The sequence below is a fragment of the Dysidea avara genome, chromosome 1, assembly GCF_963678975.1.
Source record: "Dysidea avara chromosome 1, odDysAvar1.4, whole genome shotgun sequence".
NCBI classification, from domain to species: Eukaryota; Metazoa; Porifera; class Demospongiae; order Dictyoceratida; family Dysideidae; genus Dysidea; species Dysidea avara.
This window is the reverse complement of record NC_089272.1, coordinates 55066079-55085456: the sequence shown is the minus strand read 5'-3', so window position 1 is coordinate 55085456 and position 19378 is coordinate 55066079. Positions and strand designations below refer to the sequence as shown.

Genomic DNA, 19378 nt, shown 5'->3' with positions numbered 1-19378 from the left:
ACAAGATCGAGATACTCTAATAGAGCAGTCAATTACTCTAATAAAGTAGTCACAATGTTCATGAGGCAGTGTAGCTTACCTATGAAGCTATAAATAGGATTTTATTTTACATAACAGACGTGATATAATTGGTAAGGATAACTAGCTATTATTGTGGTGACCTTTTATTTATTTATTTATTTATTTATTTTTTTTTTTTGGTCTTCAACTGGTTTTCAGCAAGTTTTTTTGGTCTTCAACTGTTTTTCAGAAAGGTGTCCCCCCTCTTTCCAAACTCTGGATCCGCCCCTGAACCCTGTAGAGATTTCAGCTACAGACAAGTCACTTTATAGTTTATACAATGTTCAGCTACAAGTAAGTCACTCTGTAGAGAATTCAGCTACATACAAGTCACTCTGTAGAGAATTTTGCTACAAACAAGTCACAGTGTAGAGAGTTCAGCAACCAAAAAACCACATGTAAAGAGTTCAGCTATACAAACAAGTTACTCTGTAGAGAGAACAGCTAGAAACAAGAGAGAGCTCAGTTAGAAGAAGTTGCCCTGTAGAGATCTCAGCTGCAAAGAAACCCTGTAGAGAGATCAACTACAAACAAATCACCCTGCAGAGAGTTCAGCTATAAACAAATCACCCTGTAGAAAGTTCAGGTACATACAAATCACCCTATATAGAGTTCAGCTACAAAAAAATCACTCTGTAGAGAGTTCAGCTACAAAGAAACCATCCTGTAGAGAGTTCAGCTACAAACAAGTTACCCTACAGTGAAATCAGTTTGAAACAAGAGATTTCAGCTACAAACAAATCTACCTGTAGAGAGTTCATCTATGAACAGATCACCCTGTAGAGAGTTCAGCTATACAAGTCACTCTGTAGAGAGATCAGCTAGAAGAAGTCACCGTCTACAGAGATCAGCTAGAAGCAAGTCACCTTGTAGAGAGTTCAGTGACAAAGAAACAATCCTGTAGAGAGTTCAGCTACAAACTAATCACCCTGTAGAGAGTTCAGCTACAAATAAATCACCCTGTAAAGAGATCAGCTACAAACAAATCACCTTGCAGTTAGTTCAGCTACAAACAAATTACCCTGTAGAGAGATCAGCTACAAACAAAACACTGTGTAGAGACTTCAGCTACAAATAAATCAACCTGTAGAGATTTCAGTTACAAACAAATCACCGACTGTAGAGAGATCAGCTACAACCAAATCACCCTGTATAGAGAGATCAGCTACAACCAAATCACCCTGTAGAGAGATCAGCTACAAACAAATCACCCTGTAGAGAGATCAGCTACAAACAAATCACCTTGTAGAGAGTTCAGCTACAACCAAATCACCATGTAGAGAGTTCAACTTCTAACAATTCACCCTCTGGAGAGAGTTAAGCTACAAACACACCACCCTGTAGAGAGATCAGCTACAGATAAATCACCTTGCAGTGAGTTCAGCTACAAACAAATTACCCTGTAGAGAGATCAGCTACAAACAAAACACCGTATAGAGACTTCAGTTACAAACAAATCAACCTGTAGAGATTTCAGTTACAAACAAATCACCCACTGTAGAGAGATCAGCTACAACCAAATCACCCTGTAGAGAGATCAGCTACAAACAAATCACCCTGTCGAGAGTACAGTTACAAACACATCACCCTGTAGAGAGATCAGCTACAAACAAATCACCTTGCAGTGAGTTCAGCTACAAACAAATCACCGTATAGAGATCGGCTACAAACAAAACACCTTGTAGAGACTTCAGCTACAAACAAATCAACCTGTAGAGATTTCAGTTACAAACAAATCATCCACTGTAGAGAGAGCAGCTACAACCAAATCACCCTGTATAGAGAGATCAGCTACAACCAAATCACCCTGTAGAGAGATCAGCTACAAACAAATCACCCTGTATAGAGAGATCAGCTACAACCAAATCACCCTGTAGAGAGATCAGCTACAAACAAATCACCCTCTAGAGAGATCAGCTACAAACAAATCACCCTGTAGAGAGTTCAGCTACAAACAAATCACCTTGTAGAGAATTCAGCTGCAAACAAATCACCCTGTAGAGAGATCAGCTACAAACAATCACCCTGTAGAGAGATCAGCTACAAACAAGTCACCCTGTAGAGAGTTCAGCTACAAACAAATCAACCTGTAGAGAGATCAGCTATATAGACACTAGGCACAATATAGGGAATTCGGTTACAAGCAAATCACCCTGTAGAGAGATCAGCTACAAACAAATCACCTTGCAGTGAGTCCAGCTACAAACAAATTACCCTGTAGAGAGATCGGCTACAAACAAAACACCTTGTAGAGACTTCAGCTACAAACAAATCAACCTGTAGAGATTTCAGTTACAAACAAATCACCCACTGTAGAGAGAGCAGCTACAACCTAAATCACCCTGTAGAGAGATCAGCTACAAACAAATCACCCTGTAGAGAGTTCAGCTACAAAAATAAATCACCCTGTAGAAGATCAGCTAGAAACACATCACGCTGTAGAGAGTTCAGCTACAAACAAATCACCTTGTAGAGAATTAAGCTACAAACAAATTACCCTATAGAGAAATCAGCTACAAACAAATCACCTTGTAGAGAGTTCACTTACAAACAAATTTACCCGTAGAGATATCAGTTACAAACAAATCACCCCCTGTAGAGAGATCAGATCACCCTGTAGAGAGTTCAGCTATAAACAAATCACCCTGTAGAAAGTTCAGGTATAAAAAAATCACCCTATAGATAGTTTTGATACAAACAAATCACCCTGTAGAGTGTTCAGCAAGATAACAGTCACCCTGCAGAGACATCAAGTTACCCTATAGAGAGGTCAGCTAGAAGAAGTCATCTTGTAGAGAGTTCAGCAACAAAGAACCCACTCTGTAGAGAGTTCAACTAGAAACTAGTTACCCTATACAGAGATCAGTTATATGTAGAAACAAGTCATCCTGTAGAGAATTCAGCTACAAGCAAATCACCCTGTAGAGATTTCAGTTACAAACAAATCACCCACTGTAGAGAGAGCAGCTACAACCTAAATCACCCTGTAGAGAGATCAGCTACAAACAAATCACCCTGTAGAGAGTTCAGCTACAAAAATAAATCACCCTGTAGAAGATCAGCTAGAAACACATCACGCTGTAGAGAGTTCAGCTACAAACAAATCACCTTGTAGAGAATTAAGCTACAAACAAATTACCCTGTAGAGAAATCAGCTACAAACAAATCACCTTGTAGAGAGTTCACTTACAAACAAATCTACCCGTAGAGATATCAGTTACAAACAAATCACCCCCTGTAGAGAGATCAGATCACCCTGTAGAGAGTTCAGCTATAAACAAATCACCCTGTAGAAAGTTCAGGTATAAAAAAATCACCCTATAGATAGTTTTGATACAAACAAATCACCCTGTAGAGTGTTCAGCAAGATAACAGTCACCCTGCAGAGACATCAAGTTACCCTATAGAGAGGTCAGCTAGAAGAAGTCATCTTGTAGAGAGTTCAGCAACAAAGAACCCACTCTGTAGAGAGTTCAACTAGAAACTAGTTACCCTATACAGAGATCAGTTATATGTAGAAACAAGTCATCCTGTAGAGAATTCAGCTACAAGCAAATCACCCTGTAGAGATTTCAGCTACAAACAGGTCATCATCCTGTAGATAGTTCAGCTATAGGTACAAGTCACCCTGTAGTAGGAGAAGTCACCTTGTAGAGAGATCAGCTAGAAACAAGTCACCTTGTATATAGAGACCAGCTACAAAGAAACCATCCTGTAGAGAGTTCAGCTACCAACAAATCACCCAGAGAGTTCAGCTATAACCGATCACCCTGTAGAGAGTTCAGCTATACAAGTCACCCTGTAGAGAGATCAGCTAGAAGCAAGTCACCTTGTAGAGAGTTCAGCTACAAAGAAATCATCCTGTAGAGAGTTCAGCTACAAACAAATCACCCTGTAGAGTGTTCAGCTAGACAAAAGTCACCCTACAGAGAGATCAGGTCACCCTATAGACAGATCAGCTAGAAGAAGTGATCTTGTAGAGAGTTCAGCTACAAAGAACCCACTCTGTAGAGAGTTCAGTGACAAAGAAACTATCCTGTATAGAGTTCTTCTACAAACAAATTGCCCTGTAGAGAGTTCAGATGCAAACAAATCACCCTGTAAAGAGTGCAGCTACAAACCAATCAACCTGTAGAGAGTTTAGCTACATTTCAAGTCCCTTAGTAGAAAGATCTGCTGCGAACAAGTTATCCAGTAGGGAATAATAGACATGTAATAAATATATTTATATAATTACTGATAAAATCAAAAACAGTTGAAGTATTAAAAATGTGCTCTGTCTTTATTCTTCCTGTGGTAAAGAAATAAGATAGGTTAAAGAAGCCAGAAAGCCAGCCTATGGCCAGTTTTGGGGTATACAAATACAAAAAGAAGTGATATCTAATCAAAAACAGCCAAGCTGTAAAAAAAGGTGCGGCCCCTAAAAAGGCCAAGGTGAAAAAGATGTGAAATCCAAGGTGGCGGCCAAGAAATGGCTGTGATGGTAGGTTAATGGTAAAAATTTTAATAACGACAATTCAGGTGAATTGGGTGCCGCTTGGTCTTGGCACAAAATTCACCTGAATTGTCGTTATTAAAATTTTTACCATTAACCTACCATCACAGCCATTTCTTGGCCGCCACCTTGGATTTCACATCTTTTTCACCTTGGCCTCTTTAGGGGCCGCACCTTTTTTTACAGCTTGGCTGTTTTTGACTAGATTATATATACACAAGCATTGGTACCTGCCCTATGTGCAGGACCATTTCACATTCCACAATAACCACAATAATGCATTTGAAATGATTGCCATGTCCTAAAAGTAGCATGCCAGCATGGTGATGTATTTTGCATGAACCTTATTCCACTATCATGCAAGCCTAATAGTTAAACTGATGTGAACATGCTGGTTAACTAAACAGCATAACTGCATGCAAGATAATTATATGCAAATTATGTGGTGCTGTCCTATCATGCAGGCACTGTAATAGTGTGGTCGACAAAGAGTGTATAAAGCAGCATCATATTATTTGTTATAGGCAGTTGCAAATTGTAAGCAAAGGTTTGAGCAAAATTAACTTAACACACAGGTACACACTTCCTAACTAATTGTTTAGGCAAGTAGTTATAACATCACGAAGAATTGGAGGTACAAAGAGAAGGCACTTACTCTAATAGAACACACGGGACAAACACTCAGATAAACAAACATGCACCCAGTAGGCTTGCTCATGCCTGCCCTATACCTATCAAATGTACTACTGTATACTTTTCCAACAGTTTGTATGCTGTGAAGCAATACCAGGATGCTATGAAATTATTATGAGAAAAGAGTTAGAAAAAGTATATGCACAGAAACTGTATATGGAAAACAAAAAAAAGTTTTGTCACTGGTGGGATTCAAACCCTCCCATAGCTCAATAGAGAGATCAAAACAGCAGTCACAGTAACACATGTATACCTATATGCTACAACAAAAGTTAACAAAAATTTAGTTAGCAACAATATTTCTACTGCAGCGTAATTGTTTAATATGAAAAGCACATACTTACTCACAAAACATAAAAATTGATGTGTTTTAATGTCAAGCATAATAGTCTGACATACTGTGGCATACAACTAGTAACATAATAGGTTACTGCCCCAGCTATGTTTTGCTTACAAGTTGGAAGTCTACTCCATCATATTCGGAACAACCAACACTAGAACCAGGTGGTCCTGGTGGTCCAGGAATGCCTGCCGATCCCGGTAACCCTCTATCTCCTTGACTACCTCTTTTTCCTTCTCTACCATTTATTCCATCATCTCCTGGTGAACCTGGCATGCCAGCAAATCCTCGAGGACCAGGAAGACCCTTGTTTCCTTTAGGTCCCACTGGACCAGAAAGCCCTACTAATCCAGGACCACCTCTGTCACCTCTAGAACCCTTTACACCATTAGGACATCCTGGTGGACATCGCACAGCTATAGTATAAAATTAACATAATAAAGTGAGCTTGTGGTCAATTAACATTCACATTAGCACCAACAAAACAAAGATATTCCAATCTCTCCATGAGCAGCATAATAATTATTATTATGGTGTATAAGCTTTATGGATTTGATTCTTAATTAAGACTTGATACACGTATATAACATACGTATTCCCTATAATTATTATACAGTACAATAGTACTGTATATTAGTGATATCATGAACCATTTCACAAAAACAATATTGACCGGAGAACAGCCTCACAATACCTTCATGGTGCCTTGGCAGTATTGGCTAGGTAGAGTCAAGTCCAAAAGCATCTCCTGAATAGTTCTGACAGGTTGCTACGGAATTTAAAAAATGTTCAGTGGAATTTTCTGCTGACAAACTATTGCCTTCAGATACATGACACTCAATAATGGCTAGGCTACAAGCTTAGTGTTTAAATTGATAGATATCGCTTCAGCCGGACTGGTGCTTTTTGGCATACCACAGTACACACAATACACAAATTATGGACTAACTCTGTCCTCCTTTGTGTCGGGTGGTAGTATGCGCATAGCTTCCCAGTGAATTGTCCATGGTGACTGGACCAAAACCACAAGCATGGATGTCAGCTTTGACATCATCTTGTCAGTTAGCTGATCAGGAGAAAGTACTTTTCTACTGAGAGGTTGAAGAGGTGGCTTGATAGCAAAATCAGTTGAAAGCAACTCAACTGTAATGTCACACAGGTCATTATGATGAACAAGTTGATGTTGTGCTACTTCTAAAAACCAGGCGCCATGCAGCTAGCTAAATCATCTGGAATTAACCATAGATAGTATGAATTAACCAACTATGTATTACTATTTTACAATAGGGTAGTTTTGGGTTGTGCAATAATATTATTAGTTAATTATCACGTTTCGTAATTCATGAAATTTCCATAATTCATTCAATTACATTGCTATGCATTGCTAAGAAAGCACTTGTTAAGCACAGAAGCAGGGCTGGAGCAGTGAAACTCAAAGTGGTCAGGCATTTTTGAAAGGGTAGTATTGTTAAGGAGTGCACGTGTAGTATGCAAAGCACACTGTGCAAATTACTTCGCATTTTGCCATCTAGGGGGGTCTGGGGGCATGCCCCCCCCCCCCCCCCCCCCCCCACCTAAGGAATTTTTGAAAATTAGATGCTCTAATATGCAATTTCATTGTATTTTACACTGCAATTTTACTATAATAGTAAACCATCAAACGCTTGCAAAATAACATATATGTGCATTCCTACACTAACATTAGCTGATATTTTCCTCAAGATATGAAGTGCCATAGCTAATACGAATCATTTCATCCTGTACTTGATGACAGGTATATATATATATGTACTTATCTGTGCACTGCTCCAAATGCTTCATTACGTTGGGATCGTCTATTCCACTGAGCTTCATGAGTTGTATAAAATTACTTTCTTGATCATTTCTATCTCCACGCAGGGCTATATACTCTGTCTTGATAAAAATTGCATTTTCTGGAATAGCTACCTTCAATACATGAGAACGATCCTGAAGTTTGTCTTTAGCATGACTGCTTGAATAAAGTTCACCAATATCACGGGTCATTTTGGGAAGTATTTCTATCTCCTCAACTGCTATTTTGTGGACCGATGTAGTAGTAAACCCACCTTTCTCACCAGATGCATGCATCCTTCCAATAGCAGTACCCTCGCATTACAAACGCTTCGTCAATGGCTTCATCTTCCCAGTTTCAGTGCAGTAACACAAAGAAAACAGAACACTTTGTCACCAGATCTATCATAGTGATGCGGCCATCTCCATTTATCAAACCACTTTGGCTGGAATGCTCTGTAGGTTACAGCAGTCTTGCCATAGCTTCTCTTGGGGAAAGAAATACTCTTTGGCTGGTTAGGCTTATCAGCTATGTCTGGTATGGAGCTAATATTTATCGGTCTAAAAATTGCCATTTCTTTCGTAACCATAATTATTCTAATCAAGATATCATGAGATACACTTGCCAGGTCACGAAAGTATTTGTCTCCAAGTGCAGCCAGCCATAAAGAAATTAAATACGTTGTCGATGTAAATAGTTGTTTAACTTAAGTAGTTGTTTAACTTAAGTAGCAGTCTACATATATTTCGTTGATGCCAGTTGTGGCTCAAATTAGACTATAGATATTAGATTTGATTGTGGGACAGGGTTTTTAAAAAAGTGGTCAAGCATTTGCCTGACTAGCCTGACTGATTGCTCTGGCACTGAGAAGTATCTTCTAAACTGTTTTATAGTTTGACTATCATGTTTTCCCCACAAATTCTCTCGACAAAGCCTCAAAGCTGCTCTTCATTTTTGTACGCATACGTAAGATATACGCCCCTTTTAACTCGAAGCAATAGGCTATTCCTGGTAGTGTACAAGGCCTGCACCATTGTTTTTCAGTTACTAAATTTACAAAGTTTGAGGAAAGTCACCACACCTGTATTTCAGTCCGCCGGAAAGAAACCACCTCAGAGTAAAGTTCACCTGTGCAGAAGTTTAATACAGACTTCATTTCACTTTTGCTTCTCATTTAAAAGCTGCTTTTACCATTATTTGATGATAGTGCTCACGTGGGTGCATATGGACAAACAGAGATAGGTAGATAGGTACATATACACACTTCTACGAAAACAATTTCAGTAAACCAGGCACGCACCCACAGCCGGCCTTTGGCCAGCTGTGGGCGCGCGCCTGGTTTAAACAAAAGTCAAACCAGCAAGTCGACATACTATTGCATGATCAGTAGTGAAAGTTGTGCCACACACAGAATGACTAGGAGTATTTAGCAAAGTTCATCTGTAGTGCAAGTGGAGCGTATCCCAAAACTCCTGCTTGTTAAGATGGAAACCTTAATCCTGTAATGGTAAAGTAAAAAGCCGAAAAGAGGCCCCAGGTTTACTATTAAAGTCAACAGCTCTTAGGAAGAACCTGTAGCCTGTTCACATCCCCCAATGGTTGAAAAAGAGAACCAGTTTTAGGGATACTTCTCCACAGGTAAACCCAGCTCCCAATCATTCCATGAGTAAAGTGCAATATGCAGCATGTGGCCGATTACTAGCAACCCTTGCCAAGGCAGAAACCTCAGTAGTCCAAGATACTACCTTTGCAGCCACGTACACTTCAGCAAGCTCTCTTGTCTCCAGAACTGCACCACAGTGATCTGTTTGTTGGAATCAGCTAAGAAGTCCTGTGCTGTAGATAGATGTTCTGGCTTCACGATTAAGACTGTCTTAGTACATTTGTAACATAACCATAATCTGACCCAACTGAAGAAAGATGCTGCCATCATGACTACAGTTTTGGAAGTGCTCCAACAGCAGTTGCACTGTCTGTAAACCAAACCTCAGGGACATCAGGCACCATTGTGTGGGGATGCCTACAGGCAAAACATATATGGCCATTGTTAGGGGATAACCCTGGGTTGCACCTTCAGTTGAAGGAATTTCCCCTTCACTCGCAACAAACAGATGAGCAGGCATGCCATGTAAGTACTGTGCAGGATGGTAGAAAAAGATGGACAAAAAGCACTGTGATAATTATTGCGACATCCAGCTTGGTGATTTGCACAGTTAAAAGTGTTTGAAGCATCAACAAGGAGAGCAGCTTCATTGCAGAATCATTATCTACATGGCATGAACAGCTGCCTCAGAACCAGCAGCATGGCCAGCACATGTCTGCAGAAGCCCAGCAGCAGACACAATATCCTCACCAACTATAAACAGTATGGCTTTGCTACAATCTACTGGGGTACATCTACAATACCAATGGTATGCACACCAGCGCACTTGTACAAGGGAATCAATTTAGAAGCCATAAAGACTGCAGGATTTTTTTACCAGAGATATACTGTACAAGGATTATGTGAATCTAGCAGAGGCTACTTATCAGAAAGTTAGTCTAACCAATACAGGAAGGCAGCTCATTATATTCATTACAGTGAATATAGACTTACATGTACGTGATTGCTTTAGCTGAATGCTCTATTAGAGTATTTTGCTTTTAAAATCATTTCCCTAACTTACTGAGAAGTGAAAGGATTATTAATTAAAGTTCCTTCTCCAGACTTCAGAATTAGTGTTCATCCCACCTATCCTTCCTTCTATGCCTAGCTATATAAGCAAACTCATTTATAACTTCTATATGATAATTAAATCTAATCAAAAACAGCCAAGCTGTAAAAAAAGGTGCGGCCCCCAAAAAGGCCATGGTGAAAAAAGATGTGAAATCCAAGGTGGTGGCCAAGAAATGGCTGTGATGGTAGGTTAATGGTTAAATTTTAATAACAATAATTCAGGTGAATTTGGTGCCAAGACCAAGCGGCACAAAATTCACCTGAATTGTCGTTATTAAAATGTAACCATTAACCTACCATCACAGCCATTTCTTGGCCGCCACCTTGGATTTCACATCTTTTTTCACCATGGCCTTTTTGGGGGCCGCACCTTTTTTTACAGCTTGGCTGTTTTTGATTAGATATCACTTCTTTTTGTATTTGTATACTGCAAAGCCGGCCTATGGCTGGCTTTGGGGCTTTTTTAACCCATGTGTTTTTTTCTTTACCACAGGAAGAAGAAAAGAACTTAAAGAAGATTTTTAATACTTCAATCATTTTTGATTTTATTAGTAATTATACAAATTATATACATATATTTATTACATTCCCATTATTCCCCACAGGAAATTTTTTGCAGCTGATATCTCTACTGGGTGACTTGAAATGTATCTGAATTATATACAGGATGGTTTCTTTGTAGCTGAACTCTCTACAAGGTAACCTCTTCTAGCTACAGGGCGATTTGTTTCTAGCTGAACTCTCTACAGGTGATTTGTTTGCAGCTAAACTCTCTACATGGTGGTTTCTTTGTAGCTGAACTCTCTATAAGGTGACTTCGTCTAGCTGAACTCTCTACAGGGTGATTGTTTTGTAGCTGAACTCTCTACAGGGTGATTTGTTTGCAGCTGAACTCTCTACATGATGGTTTCTTTGTAGCTGAACTCTCTACAAGGTGACTTCGTCCAGCTGAACTCTCTATGGGGTGATTTGTTTCTAGCTGAACTCTCTACAGGTGATTTGTTTGCAGCTAAACTCTCTACATGGTGGTTTCTTTGTAGCTGAACTCCCTACATGATGGTTTCTTTGTAGCTGAACTCTCTACAAGGTAACTTCTTCTCTATAGGGTGATTTGTTGTAGTTGAATTCTCTACAAAGTGGTTTGTTTGAGGCTGAACTCTCTACATGGCGGTTTCTTTGTAGCTGAACTCTCTACAGAGTGATTTGTTTGCAGCTGAACTCTCTACATGATGGTTTCTTTGTAAATGAACACTCTACAAGGTGACTTCTTCTAGCTGATCTTTCTACAGGGTGAATTGTTTGTAGCTGAACTATCTACAAGGTAACTTCTTCTAGCTGATCTATCTACAGGGTGATTTGTTTGTAACTGAACTCTCTGCATGATGGTTTTTTTGTAGCTGAATTCTCTACAAGGTGACTTCTTCTAGCTGATCCCTATACAGGGGGGTTTATTTGTAGCTAAACTCTATACAAGTGATTTACTTGCAGCTGAACTCTTTTTGTGGTGGTTTCTTTGTAGCTGAACTCTTTACAAGGTGACCTCTTCTAGCTGATCTCTCTACAGGGTAATTTGTTTCTAGCTGAACTCTCTACAGGTGATTTTTTGCAGCTAATTACTCTATATGGTGGTTTTTTTGTAGCTGAACTCTGTACATGATGGTTTCTTTGTAGCTGAACTCTTTACAAGGTGACTTCTTCTAGCTGAACTCTCTACGGGGTAATTTCTTTGTAGCTGAACTATCTATATCATGGTTTATTTGTAACTGAACTCTCTACAAGGTAACTTCTTCTAGCTGATCTTCTACTGGGTGATTTGTTTGCAGCTGAACTCTCTACATGGTGGTTTCTTTGTTGCTGAACTCTCTACAAGGTGAATTCTTCTACCTGATCTCTCTACAGGTTGATTTGTGTGTAACTGATCTCTCTACAAGCTGATTTGTTTGTAGCTGATCTCTCTGCAGGTTGATTTGTTTCTAGCTGATCTCCCTACAAGTTGATTTGTTTGTTGCTGATCGCTCTAAAAGTTGATTTGTTTGTAGCTGAACTCTCTGCAAAGTGTTTTGTTTGTAGCTGAACTCTCTTCAGGGTGATTTGTTTCTAGCTGATCTCTTTACAGGGTGATTGTTTTTGTAGCTGACCTCTCTTCAGGGTGATTTGTTTCTAGCTGATCTCTCTACAGGGTGATTTTTTGTAGCTGACCTCTCTTCAGGGTGATTTGTTTCTAGCTGATTGTTCTACAGGTTGATTTGTTTGTAGATGAACTCTCTACAGGGTAATTTGATTGTAGCTGAACTCCTTACATTGTGTCTAGTTTGTAGCTGATTTCTCTACAGGGTGATTTGTTTGTAGCTGATCTCTATACAAGTTGATTTGTGTGTAGCTGATCTCTCTGCAGGGTGATTTGTTTGTAGCCGATCTCTCTACAAGGTAATTTGTTTGTAGCTGAACTATCTATAAGGTGATTTGTTTGTAGCTGATCTCTCTGCAGATTGATTTGTTTTAGCTGAACTCTCTACAGGGTGATTTGTTTCTAGCTTATCTCTCTACAGGTTGATTTGTGTGTAACTGATCTCTCTACAAGCTGATTTGTTTGTAGCTGATCTCTCTGCAGGTTGATTTGTTTCTAGATGATCTCTCTACAGGTTGATTTGATTGTAGCTGAACTCTCTGCAAAGTGTTTTGTTTGTAGTTGATCTCTCTATAAGGTGATTTTTTGTAGCTGACTTCTCTTCAGGGTGGTTTGTTTCTAGCTGATATCTCTACAGGGTGATTTTTTGTAGCTGACCTCTCTTCAGGGTGATTTGTTTCTAGCTGATCGCTCTACAGGTTGGTTTGTTTGTAGCTGAACTCTCTACAGGGTGATTTGCTTGTAGCTGAACTCCTTACATTGTGTCTAGTTTCTAGCTGATCTCTCTACAGGGTGATTTGTTTGTAGCTGATCTCTCTACAAGTTGAATTGTGTGTAGCCGATCTCTCTACAAGGTAATTTGTTTGTAGCTTAACTGTCTATAAGGTGATCTGTTTGTAGCTGATCTCTCTGCAGGTTGATTTGTTTTAGCTGAACTCTCTACAGGGTGATTTATTTGTAGCTGAACTCCTTACATTGTGTGTAGTTTCTAGCTGATCTTTCTACAGGGTGATTTGTTTGTAGCTGATCTCTCTACAACTTGATTTGTGTGTAGCTGATCTCTCTGCAGGTTGATTTGTTTTTAGCCGATCTCTCTATACAGGGTAATTTGTTTGTAGCTGAACTCTCTATAAGGTGATTTGTTTGTACCTGATCTCTCTGCAGGTTGATTTATTTTAGCTGAACTCTCTACAGGGTGATTGCTTGTAGCTGAACTCCTTACATTGTGTCTAGTTTTTAACTGATGTCTCTACAGGGTGATTTTGTGTAGCTGAACTCTCTACAGGGTGATTTGTTTCTAGCTTATCTCTCTACAGGTACATTTGTTTTGATTTGTTCATTGCTGATCGCTCTAAAGGTTGATTTGTTGTAGCTGAACACTCTGCAAAGTGTTTTGTTTGTAGCTGATCTCTCTAATGGGTAATTTGTTTGTAACTGAACTCTCTTCACAGTGACTTGTGTGTAGCTGAATTCTGTGTAGCTGAATTCTCTAAAGAGTGACTTAATTGTAGCTGAATTCTCTACAGGGTGCATGACTTATTTATAGCTGAACTTTCTTCAGTGTGACTTGTAATGATCTGAATCTCTATAGTGATATATTTGCTTAACTCTCCACATGGTGACTTGCTTCTTGCTGAACTGGCTATAAGATTAACTGTTTGCAGCTGAACTCCCTACAGAATAACTTGTGATGTAATAAAATTCTATAATGGAGTAAATAAATTAGCCGAATGTTCTATTAGGGTGACTGTTCTATTAGAGTATCTCGATCTCGCATTTGCTACACGGAGTTGGCTTTCGAATCATAACTCAGTGGTTTGTAATCCAATTCTTCTGTACTACTGCAAGGACTTTCTATGAAGATTATTCCAGCTATACACCGAATTGCTCTAAGCGGTTTGCCCTAGTAGGCGTGAAAACTAATACTTTTTTTATTCATAAAAATCGATCGCGTAATTGTGACACAGGTTGGGTTTTGTGTCATATCTCCATGGTCTTTATCTCGATTCCTTTCAAACCACCAAAAGGCACTCCTACGATGGTTACTCCATCTAGATAGCAATTTTCAACTCATTCCATGAAGCGGTTTATCCTGTAGGCGTGACAACAAATCGATCTTGTTTTACGCGAATAATCGGTCATAACTCCTGCACCATTTATCGGATTTGTACCAAAGTTGATGCTAGGATTTGCCGTTGGACTCCCTTTCTGTGTACCAAATTTTAAGGCGATCGGAGTACGCATTTGCTTGTTATACAGTCGATTGCAGAATTGTTGAAATTCCTCTTCCCGTGCCGTAAACATTCCGTGGGCTGGAAAACTATTTGTAGTGACGCCGGATCACCCGGATTGAGGAAAAAGATTAGTGTGGTTCAGTTGCTGTTGAATCCGTGGCAAGGACAATAAAATTTACTCACAGGGAGCCTTACGGAAGCACTCACGGTACGGCATACCTTTTTCAAGAATTCTGCAATTGACTGTAGCAATTTTTTCAAGTGTGCGAAAAGATTAAGAAGAAAAAAAACCAAGAAAAAAACCTAATTTGGCAGCTTGTATCTCGGAAATGGCTGGATCGATTTCCTTCAAATTTGGAATGTAGACTAACCTGGCTGGCGGGCAACTGTGTAGCAAATTTGGTTCCAATCAAACTAGTGATCACCGAGATACAAAGGTGTGAAAATGACGTTTTCGCTCTTCCTGTCAATATACTCACGGCTGTGGCGCGCCGGCTTCTTGGGCCGCACGACACACTACCGTGTGTCTTGATGTTGAGTTGATGATTTATAATGGTGAAAATTTATAGTAATGACCAAATTTAGGTGGTGAGATATAGCAATGTGGGCAGGAGAACTGAAACATAAAATTAACAGTAACTGACCTTATCACCTGTATTTTCCGTAGTAATTGCAGAGGAATTTCTCCTACTGTTCTTCATTTGTATTATCGTGTAATGGGTAGAACATAGCTGATGGAGCCAGGAAAGTTACATGAAGGACCTGGAAAATAGTCATACTGACAATGCAGCACGGAACCGGGAAAGTTACATGAAGAACCAGGAGAAGAATCATGCAGACAGTGCTGCATGATCAAAAGTAAGTTATGAAAAGGACATCAAAGTGAGTCGCACTATTCAAAGACAAAGGCATCGTGCAATATAGCTAGAAAGCTGGCATAAAAGTGTACAAACTTACTATATATTAAAAATTAATTTAAAAGGAAGTAGGGATTGATAGAGTTATAATGTTATAAAATGCAAGGAAGAAAGCTAAAAATATGTTACAGCTGAAGAATGACCCACACAACAAAAAAGTAAGGAAACAAGATTACATGGCTACTTGCTAAAATGAGACACATTTTGATGCCTACTTTTGGCTAATTTGATATACCTATATATAGTCCCATTTTAAGATGTTAGCCAAAAGTAGGCAATAAAATGTGTCTCATTTTAGCAAGTAGCCATCTAAACTTGTTGGACTTGTTTCCTAACTTTTTGTTGCGTGGATCACTCTCATTTCAGTTTAACATTTTTGAGCTAGTTTCCTTACTTTTATAGCGTGTGTAGCTACATCAATCTCTGCTTGCTATTTTAATTTTTTTACTACGGGAATTTGTGGCAGATTTATGATGAATATACTTGCCAAAATTTCAACTAAGGTAGTCACGATCAGGAGAAAATTCCAATAGTCTATATATACTAGAATAATTGTGACTGGATTTGCGAAAACCCAACTTAATGGCGCAAGATACCAATTTACCATAGTAAATGTAAGTTAACAGAACAGGCACTATGGGAGGGCATAAGGCAGACTTGTGCAAGCTGGCCTACCTGGAATGTACTAATGAAGCATTGCACCACCTCTCTGCATGTCATGGGATAGCAGTTTCACACAACAAGTTGTAGCACCTGCCATTCAGCAACCTGTATTGGCACCCAGTTTTCGATTTGAGTATTCAACAAGTAATCCTGTGATTCCCACCCACCCACCCAGCCAACCCATTTTAAACTCTTATCCTCTGTGCTTATCTACCAACCTGGCATCCCAGGATTGAGGGGCGCAGTAACACTGCTTGATGAATAACCGTAATGCTGACGGGTGCAGCCATCTCTCAAATGCAGCTAATCAATTGAGGGATCACAGTGACACCCTAACCCCTTTGCTTGAGAGATTTTGCATTCCCCCTGGGCTTGCCCAATTTTTTCCCCAAATTAGCCAATAAGCTAAAGTGTTAGTGCTCTCTGGCTTGCCTGGGATGTTAACCTAAATTTATAGGATATAGGCTATTGATTGCAATGCATAAAATATTTGCATAAATGAAAAAAAAATCGTAATTTTTTAAAACGTTTTGTTCTTTATGAAGAAAGGATGTAATGATAAAAAAATTGGTATATGCCATCGTATTCACGTACTCAAGAGGAGTTCGAAAATCTTTATTCGTATCAGTAGCCTAAAGGATATGTGAGTTATGGGCATTTGTTTACATCATGTCGAAGCAGTTGTACGTGATCGATTTTTCTTCACTGATTTTGTCTCTGCATGTAGTGAAGAAAGATGGTAGGAGAAAAACTCACCATGTAATGGACTCTCCGATTCATGGCAAACACCATAGTGTAAGTTGCAACTCTGTACTGCATTGTGTGTGTAAGTTACAGTCGTTTTTTGTAAGCACCTGTAATTTATTTTCCCAATACTTGCTGTACAAATCAATCTTTCTGTTGCTGCTACTTTGTAGGGCTGTAACTCAAAAAGTCGTTGGCGTACAAGGCTGAAACTTAGCCACAGCATGCACTCAGCTAAGTGGATTATAAATATTCAACAATAAAGAATTTGAAAAATGCAGCATTATGTCGGGTTTTCGCAGATCCGGTCACAATTATTATGCAATGAAGGATAACTTTACAATCAATACTTTCATTACTGAGATTATGATATTTGAATTAATATGTGTCCAATGTTTCTTTTACCTATGATTCTACTCCTTGTATATGTGACCATACAGCAAGGACCCACCTAGTCCAAATAAGCATACTCTTTAGTGAAGTAGATTTCAGTGATTCAGAAATTACATGCATACTTTATATTGTATATATACCACTTCAGCATGGGCGCTAAAAGGCGCCGCTTGGTATTTAACTCACATATTTCCCAGGCAATATCATGGGAAAGTGGTTTGCCAATGACTTTGATACCCAGTCAGTTCAAAGAATCGATGTGCTTTGACTTGTTATATTAAGCGACATAGAGCTTTGTATTGTGGGACTCATTTTTGTAGTGGTTGTATATTTGCTAAGATAGATTAGGTGGTTGTTACTAAAGGATAATGAAGGCACAAAATAGTTGTTTGGGTGATAGTGGATGCGTATTTCTACCCACCGCGTATCAGCCTTTGAACAGACTACAGAACAGCAAAGTCACTACTACTACTACGTTGAAATAGGTTAGTAACTTACAGTCCTAAGTAATTAACGTAATATAATAACTTACTGACTGTCCCAATACCAAAGTTAGTTGGCTAAGCTTAGTACAAAAATGATAACAATATAAACTTCATCCCACAATCGCAAGTTTTCTAACATTGTGTGTTGAAGCATAGTAACGTATCAATGACGTTTTAACGTATGACTGACATTCTTATGGCTATTAGCCCATGCTATTTATACCACAATCGATCTTCAGATGCTACTGGGATGAGTTCTCAGTAGTTCTTTCTCAATTTCTTTATTTTCCTACTGTCTAGTGCTATAATGTAGCATTATCTCATTCAATAATTAATACTTATATACCGTATTTCTATAATTATAAACCGTTAAAAATATTTCGTCGAAGGTAGCATCCGACAAAAATTAATTACGCGAAAATTTTTTACCAATGTAATATTCGAGAAGTTGAATGAATTCAGTAAACTACTTTCTGGCCACCTGGATCGAGGCTTGGCTATTGGCGTGTCAAGCATATGTCTTTGCTGCAGTCTTTTAAAAAAAAGTTCTCCCTGATCCTAGGAGAGAGGGTTCGTCTCGCTTCGTCTATTTCGCTGCACATTGGTAACGATGCCATTCCGTGATAGACAGCTACTATAGGACACATTACATAAAGTATATATGTACAAATGTGCAAGTTGCATGGAATGAGCTTCTACCACTCCAGTCCATTGCTTGATTTGTGACGGACAACTTCTAAATCTGGGGCGCAGCTTCCATGGAACGGAGATGCCACACTTCAGTTTCGCTGCTTGTCATTCTGGTTCTCAAAAAATGGCCGTGTAGAATTAATAAAGTTACGTAATTCATTGTTAAAAAATTTTCGTCGCTTGAGGACACCGGTGAAAATTTTTTAACACGAAAATTTATCTAGTGAAAATTTCTCGCAGTTTATATTTATAGAAATACGGTACATGATTTTTGAATAAATTTGTTTGCTTCAATAAATGAAGAATCCACTTTGTCAAGTTTGTATTTCTTATATTTGCACAATGGATTCTTTAAAATTACACATTGTATATAGCTACATTACCAATCACACTAAGCTTTTATTAGCTATAACATTGCTGATCACTGTAAAGTACTAATGACAATAGTTTTGCTCTGTATATAATTCAGTCATGTGCATTGAATATACTAATACTTTAAAAATGCAACTTTCTGTGCACCGTGCAAATGATAAATTAATTATACTGGATTATTGTTGTTGCAGAGTAGGTCACAATAAAAGATTTGAAAGCATAATAATATACGGTTTTGTCCATGTTAATGCAGTAACTACAGTAAACTCCACTGAAGTTTTATTCAAATTTAAAATGTGGTATTTGGCAGCACAGTGTAGACAAAAAAGTTCAATTTTCCACACAAAATCTGCAATGTGCTTACATGTTCTGCATTGGTTATAGGTCTATACAACTGTATATATGTATTCAACATCAATCACTTGCATACCCACAGCATTATCAGATCCCTTGTCCAACATACAGACAGTATCATTTCCTGGAGGACCAGGTGGTCCACACACACCAGGATCACCTTTGTCTCCTCTATCACCAGCTGCTCCATCTTCTCCTGCATTAGATGTCACAAATTAATTTACACGTATTAATAATAAAACAGATACTTGACCCAATTTTGGAAACTTAATTATTGAACA

The 19378-nt window shown here is 38.7% G+C and overlaps 1 protein-coding gene across 3 annotated transcripts in view; it reads right to left on the bottom strand.

Annotated features, from left to right (window-relative positions):
- Positions 1–19378, bottom strand: part of LOC136269411 (collagen alpha-1(I) chain-like) — a 77060-nt gene that overhangs the window by 30198 nt on the left and 27484 nt on the right. For all 3 annotated transcript variants that reach the window (XM_066064981.1, XM_066064972.1, XM_066026211.1), the window contains 2 exons: positions 19174–19293; positions 5703–6004 (listed from right to left, as the gene is read on the bottom strand). In XM_066064981.1, the coding sequence (XP_065921053.1) occupies positions 5703–6004; positions 19174–19293 (422 nt within the window). The remainder of the gene's footprint in view (positions 1–5702; positions 6005–19173; positions 19294–19378) is intronic.